Source organism: Falco peregrinus, chromosome 4 (assembly GCF_023634155.1).
Source record: "Falco peregrinus isolate bFalPer1 chromosome 4, bFalPer1.pri, whole genome shotgun sequence".
In the NCBI taxonomy this organism is placed as follows: domain Eukaryota; kingdom Metazoa; phylum Chordata; class Aves; order Falconiformes; family Falconidae; genus Falco; species Falco peregrinus.
The window spans coordinates 45,544,950-45,552,526 of record NC_073724.1 but is presented as its reverse complement, the minus strand read 5'-3'; the positions used below and the strand labels follow the sequence as shown (position 1 = coordinate 45,552,526).

Genomic DNA, 7,577 nt, shown 5'->3' with positions numbered 1-7,577 from the left:
CGGTAGATATTTACAGGTGGACACAGAATTTCCATTAATCTTAGTACACCTATGTGAAAAACCTTAATTAGCAGCTGACTGTAGGAATGGTCTGGTAACTTTTGTCTTAGATCAACAGAACTTCTAATTATGCATTTGGTTCATTTCCTCATCTTATTAGTTAACCCAGACACATTTCTTGAAGAAATTAGTGAAGTTTTGCTATGGTTTATCAGTTACCTCACTTTAGTACTTGCACTAGGCATTGTGAAAAAAACAGAACAAATACACCAACCAGTTCACGACCCAAAGAGCTTCCGTCTGCCAGTGGCTCTGGATTTGCAACAGTGACTGTCACGGTGCATCTCAGGTGCTGCTTTTCAGGGCAGCTGTTCCCTGACCAAAAGGGGAAATCCTTGCTCACTTACTCCAATCCTTGCTCCTCCTTTCCCACTGCTCCTGCCCTCCCAGGCATCCCTTTTGTGGCTCTCCTCACACCTTTCCACTCACTATGTTAGTTAACTACAGTGTCAGAAAATGATGCCATTCTTTGATGTAGTTGTTTTCTGCCTTGTTAAACTGATTCACTGAGAGGACCAAAGTGCAAAGTTGTGGCTGGGAGCTGGGGCAGCAAGGGCAGGGGAAATGCAATCTCACCACTTCAGTAGATTGCTGCATCAACTCATGGATCATGGTGGAAGCTCAGCATAAGACACAGTTAAAACTGTGGATCAGGTCTGCAGGGACATGAACACTCTTGATGTATCCTACATGTAAACTACCAGATGTAAATCTAGCAATGACTTCCAGTCTGAGTGGCATTAACACTCACCGATGCATTACGTACTCCTCCAGCACCACAGTGTTTTGACTTCTGCAGAGCAGAGCGGTAGGCTTGAACATAACAGTTTCTTCAGGGCCTGAAATTAACGTATCTTGTACTTCCAGCCAAAAACTAGATCACTTTTTTCTGCCCACCTGCCATGCATCTGAGGAAGGTCTTGGTCTACCTCTGTGTCCAACTCCAACCTAGCCTTCATGTCATTAGACCAGTCTTTTATCACAATTTGTTGGTCAGGTCCCTTTCCTGCAGATGAAGGGGGTTGGTAGGATACTGTTTTGCGAGGGAGCTTCTGATTTTAATCCCACAGGCTCAGTAGTGACAGAATGGCACATTTTCTTCCTTTGGTCTATTAGCCACTTTCTAGCAGCAGTATTAGAGGTGACTAAAATGTTTTCTTCTCCTCATTTCTTTTGATTTGTATTTGGTTGTTTGTGATACCCTGAATCAGAATTACACATCTGGCATATTCTGTGAGATAATATCAAGGACTGCCATATTTTAGATGGTAAAATCCAAGGTGATTGGAGAACACATAGTCCACCAGCCCTGAGGGAGGATGCCAAGGTGGGGAGAAGCATTCTTGACCTCATCCCATCCCCACATGTTGGTCCTCGTTAAGATGCATCTTTGAAAGAGCTCCTTGTAGCTTCAGAAGCTGCCAGCCTCTCTGAGCCCAGCCTCCATCCCTGTTTCAGATGCATCCATCTGTACCTGATCCTGAAGCAGTCCCCAATTTTTCATGATGTTCCAGAACTAACCGCAATATGCTTTCACTGGCATATCCCATCCTCCACCTACGCTTCCCTGCCAAGTCTTCCACCCCTGCTTCTCCAGGAACATTGCACTGAAGTTGACTAAAAAGTGGTGTAACCACAATCACATTCACAAACAATGCCTGCACTGCTAAAACGAATTTCTGCCCACCCTGGTTTCCTTTCTTGCCTCCCTGCAGTGCCTCCCCTGGGAGGGCAGGCTGGCAGTTCAGCTCTAGTGAGCTGGAGGCAAAAAGCAGGCTGTACTTCTCTAAAAAAATAACCAAAAAAATCTGCCTCCACAGGACTCTGCAAAAACCCGATGGATGCAAGTGGACAGAATTAGGCATGTGGCAGTCCTCATCCATTGTCCTGTCCTGTTCCCCTGCTGCTGAGTTATAGCTGCCCAAAGAGTACTTCCCCATAAACAGTGCCTTGGTGACCCAGGAAGCTCACCCCCTTTCCTTGACACTGTCACTTATCGATGCCACTGATGACCAAGGGATTACTCAGCCAAGGAGAGGCAGTGGGGATGTCCTTGGCTGAGGTCTCGGAGCACTGCCTGGCTGCACCGCCGGTGCAGGACTGCCAAGACAGGCTCCAGGCAAGCGGAGAGCGAGGTCTGGCCACCGATCTGTGTGGCAGCAGGGGAGGAGCTCGGGTTATCAATGCCTACGTCGGTCTGGGGTAGTTGCAGCCAGACCTCTAAGGCTGATAGAATGGATATGCTTTTTGTTTCAAATGACAGCTTAAAAAAAGAATGAAGAAGAAATTTATGTCAGTTTTAGTATGGAACGAGATCCACTGGTTCACAGCCCCCTGTGAAAGAAACCATTGCCTCTCTTTATTGACATCAGAGCACTTCCAGGTATTTTTGCCAGGACTTTATAAACTGTTCTTACTACTGTCACGTATCCTGCTTGGCTGGGAATTTGTGCAGTAAGAATAGTACTACACATAAGTATTCCCACTGCACAAACATCTTGGCAAGCAAAATAATCTATCAGTATATAGTAAACATACTACCTAATGAGACACAAGCCATTTCCTGCACTTGGACTTGTGCTCCATTATTCACGGCTGTCCAAAGCCCTTGTTCAAAGCTGATATTGTAATCACTTGCCTAGATCTCTTGTAATGTAAATACAGAAAAAATCCTATGTAATTGAGCACCTTCATCAGGCTACCTTTCATCTTAAAAAGGCATCCCAGAAAAAACATAACGGACTATGAACAGTTTGACTCTATCTTCCCTAAGAAGCCATTGTCAAAGCAGTTTCCATCCATTCCTTCCACATTAGAATCAGTTGTGAAGATGCTTGCAGCCTCAGTGAAGTTTCTGTACAATGTTTTTTCACATCATACATAATAGCTATGGTTAACAAAATATGAGTTTATAATCACTTGTAACATTCAATCACCAAAGCCTGGTCCCAGATCATTCTTGTTATTGTTGGTCTCAGCAAATTGCTTAGAAATGCCATTTTGTTTTTTTAAAAACAGTGATGATGATAACTTGCATCAATGCTGAAAAACACAGTTCAAATCAACATGAAAAAAATGGCCAGGTGATCAGACATGGAAGGGGAGGTTCAGAATGAAACCAGAGGAAATGCTGAAAGGATCCCAGGTCTGGAGATAATCCCAGGTGATAACATAATAGCAAACAGTTTTTTTGCCAGATGAAGTATACCAAGCATTGCCTTCCAGTTCTTGGAAGTATTTTTTTTAACCTTATTAAATGGCAGTGTGTTGGTTCATATGTTGCTCTGGAGAAACCTATATCTTTCTGGGGTTAACAGGAATCTAGTGCTTTTCTTTTTTGTGATGGTTTTACGTCACAGTACATGTTGTACTGGACTTCACTGTAACATGAAATGGAGAGGGCTGGGGTTCTTTGTTCATTGGTTTGGGTTTTAATTGTTTGAACACACTGTGGAACGATTGCATTTTGCAAAGATTTTAGAAGTAAATGTCTTGATTTTATACTCTTCTTGACAATCAGTGGTTACAGTCCTTGAGTGTAACCTCTGCTGGCACAGAGGCTGCCTTGTGCACCAAAGCCTGGCCAAATGGAAGTTCCCCAAATGCCACTGGGAATAGACGGAAATATTAACCCTAATGCACCTTCAGTCAAGACCCCATGCAGAAAACATCAGGGCTGAGCCTGAGAAGTGAGTACATGTCATTACATGGTATTTGGGACAAGATTATAGAAATTGTTTTTCTGATCTATATAATGCATCAATTGTGCAGAATGCTAAATCTGCTAAAGAGCTAAATGCCCATTCAGTGACAAATTCCGGTACTTAATTTTTTCTTTTTCATTTTCTTAATAAAATCTTAACATCTAATGTCTAGTTTTGTTCTGACATTTCTAAAAACCCGATTCTGATCCACTGAGATGGTTTATTTGCATTGTGATGCACCATCTCGTTTCAAAATATTTATTTTGATGAGGTCAAAACATTGTAGTATAATTTAAAATATTGGCTATAACATACTGTCAAATACATCTGTCATAATGCTATTGCAATTCATATTTCAAGGGACTATAAAAAAAACAAACAAAAAGTTAAGTCAAAGCAAAACTAATATGTTGACATAATGAAACATTCATGCATTATGGAAATAAACTTAGCAGGCAATCGCTGCTGAAAATCACTGTGTCTCATGATGAAGTTCACTGTTTTAGGCAAAACAGTATCTTGTAGGAACAGTATTCAAACAACAAGTTGCAACCCGTTCGGCTTTAGTGCTTGTCGCGGGGCAGAAACTACAAACCAAACCATTACTTTTAGCAAAACTGCTCTTGAACTGCCTGCCTTCAAAACCTTAACTGAAAGTAGGCAGGTATGTGCTGTCTCTGGAATATCACAGCCTCCTTTGTATTTATTTTCCAGGTTTTGCAGCAAGCAGTTTTGTGTTCGCGTTTTTTCTTTGTCCGGAAAGAAAGGAAAGGAAGAAATGAACAATGGTAAACTTTGTATTGTAACCCTTATAAATTAAAAGCCATCTTAGCTTTGTTTTATGCCATGCACAGAAATTATAAAGCAGCTGTGTCCTGCAGGCAAATCTTAGGGAACTCACACATAGTCATTTAATCTGTAGCCACTATGGGAAGCAGATGTCAGGGAAGAAGCGTGGTTTCCCTTGTAGACAGTTGGTGGTCTATAGGAGGGAGCAGTCCTTCTTACGCTGCTGGGCTGCGTCTGGTAAGGTGTCTCATTCCCATGACACTGGCTTGATGTGCACAGCAGAGCACCACCGAGGATCGTTAAAGATGCCGAGATGAAGCCAAGGTAAAGAGCCTGACCTATCTCGTACTTCATCCCGCTGGGAAGCATGGGGTTGTAGAACTCTGTAACGACGTCGTTAGTGGTCCACGAAACAGGTACCAGGCAAACGAGACCGGCCAGGATGAAAATGATCCCCCCAGTGACTGCGATGGAGGCTTTGGCAGAAGTCCCCTTGGCACACTGCGTGCACTTCATACCAATGACAGCAATCACGCATGCCAGCACAGAAAGGACGCAGGAAATTACCATCATGGCACGGGCGGCTTGGAGGTCACGGGGCAGCGCCAGCTGGGAGCGGTGGACTTGGCACTGGTAGATGCCGGTGCTGTGCCAGACGCACTCCATCCAAAGCCCTTTCATATAGGCCACAGCTGTTATAATATTGGTGCCTACGTGTGCCGTCCGCCACCAGTGCGGCAGAATAGTAGCAATTAATGTCCCAATTAGGCCGAGCAGGCTTAGAGCAAAGCCAAGTAACTGAACAGCCGAGCTTGCCATGTTAATGTTTGTCCTGCCTAGTTCTCTTAATAAAGCACCTCTGCTTGAATTCCTTCAGAAAACACAAGCTTTTCTTGGAAGATATGCAGCTGTTTTACTTTGACACCTTCTGCTCTCCTAATAAAAGGTAATTGAGGAAAAAAGGAGTTAATTATTACCCAAATGCATTACCTCTCCATCCAGTAAGGTACATTCCAAGTGCAGTTAGTTCAATAATTAGCATAGTTATCGCTGTTAATCGTACTTTTGTGGAAGTAATGGGAAAGTAAGCTTCCCTCTTCACTTATATAAACAGTCCTCTGTTGCCCACTGGGAAGAAAACTCAAGACAATTTATGAAATGGAAAAAAATATTTTAAATGCAAATATCCCTCTTCCCAGCAGACTCTTCAAAAAAACAAACATGATTTCCTTTCTAAAGCAGAGAATTAGCTAGTGTTAGCACTTGGAATGAATGAGATTTATAAAGTAGGGAGCTGCAGGTTGCTTTACATGATGAAAACATTCCCAGAAGGTCATAGCAGGACTAGGAAAACAATAAGAGTGTATTTTCTCAAAGTAGGGTGCAAAGAGAGTGATTTAAAACCTGTGGAAGAGGATAACAAGTATTGGATTAAAGTCGCTTTCCTGATTTGCCAGTATTTCTTGAGGTTGCAGTTTAATAAAGCAACTCAAAGGGGAATAATTTTCATTAGCCTCTGTGGAGTTTCAGCTTATGATTTTAGGTTGTGGGCAAAATGACAGCATGTGAAACCAGATGTACATCAGAGAGCTTCTGAGAAGCAACACCTTCACAGTTCAGTCATGTATAAATTCTAGCTGAAAAACAAGAAATAGTAACTCTTCCTTCTGTATAAATTGCAGATTAAGTGGTCTTTTCCAATGGCTGCCTTGCAAGGTCTGTTATACATCATGCATTATGTGTGTGGGCAGAAACCTGATATTTTAATATATAAAATAACTGTTGCATCAAAATCCAACTTGGAATTCAGAAACAGAAACAAATTTAAGCTCCATTTCTGCAAAGACCCATGCGTGTACTGAATGCATGTTTGTAGAAGAAAGCGTAAGTGTTTGCAGGACTGGGCCTTAGCAGACAAAAGGAGGAAAACCATCTGGGCAAACTAATGTAGACTGTTAGAACAACAAAATAATGCAGAGGGAGAAAAGTGAAAGCTGGTTTATATTCCCCTTATCTCACTAATGAGGCAGGAGTGCTTGAGGTGTGCATCAGTGCCGATGTTTGTCTCCAGACCACTGTCTCGGCATGCACCGAACTCTGCATAACAACAAGATGGTGTGTCTCTTCCAGAAACAAACCAGAATCTGCCTTGGACTTTATGCCAAAAGAAAGGAAAAAATTAAAAAACACAGGGATTATATGGCCTAGGCAGGACAGCAATGCAGGCTGAGTCTTATACTTATACATGTTCCTTTTCTTTTGTTTGGAACGTGTCTGCTGTGTGCAGACGTAGGATGGGGAGGAATGCAATATTGGACAGGATCTGTGGAGAAGTACCCAGGCCTCTGACTGGAAAGGAAGAGAAACCCCAAAGACCAGTTTTCCTTTAGTGTGGGTAGATTTAGGAAGGCATTTTCCTATTGTTAGGGTTTTCTGGCCTTTCAAATGCTTTTACATAATGCTTAAAGGAAAATAACTGGGTTTACATAGTTGCTGAAGTAATTTGCCTTATTTGCAAATAGTGAGACAAATGCAGTGGTTTCTGATATGCAAATGTCAGAAATCATTGTCCCAGGTATGTGCCATGGGTTTTCTCTGCATTCTGCCGGGGAAGGCCTCTCTTTGTATCAGCCATCACAGAGTATCGCAATATGACGAGACACAGGTTAGGGTCAAGCACAGCACAGAGGAGCACAACAAAAGTAAGGAAATGGTTATCTCCAGCAGTATTGGAGGTGTTTTATTTCTGTTCTCACGACATGCTTGGGTAAGAGCTCCAGAAGTCCTCAATGTATGTTTGCCGTCCAGATAAACTGAGTTTGGCTCACATATTAAGCATAAGGAAAATTAAGCAGCTTTTTCCCTTTTTATATTACTGTTTGTTTCCTGTGAGGCATATCATTCTTGTATCTCAGCATGCCACACACCTTAGAGACATATCCTGGTAATACCTCTCCAGAATCAGGGAGATCTAGACATACCTTTGGGGCACAGCAGGAGGACGAGGAATGTACCCAGGTCACA

General features: G+C 42.5%; 1 protein-coding gene across 1 annotated transcript; it reads right to left on the bottom strand.

The window, feature by feature from the left end:
• Positions 1-4,661: 4,661 nt before the first annotated feature.
• On the bottom strand, positions 4,662-5,483 carry CLDN14 (claudin 14). The gene has a single exon (XM_005229492.2). It carries the CDS (start codon positions 5,370-5,372, stop codon positions 4,662-4,664), a length of 711 nt encoding a protein of 236 aa, XP_005229549.1. The 5' UTR covers positions 5,373-5,483.
• Between the last annotated feature and the right edge of the window lie 2,094 nt (positions 5,484-7,577).

What these genes read in the sequence shown, in the direction of transcription:
- CLDN14 (XM_005229492.2), bottom strand. Translation starts at nt 5,372, where the DNA reads ATGGCAAGCTCGGCTGTTCAGTTACTTGGCTTTGCTCTAAGCCTGCTC.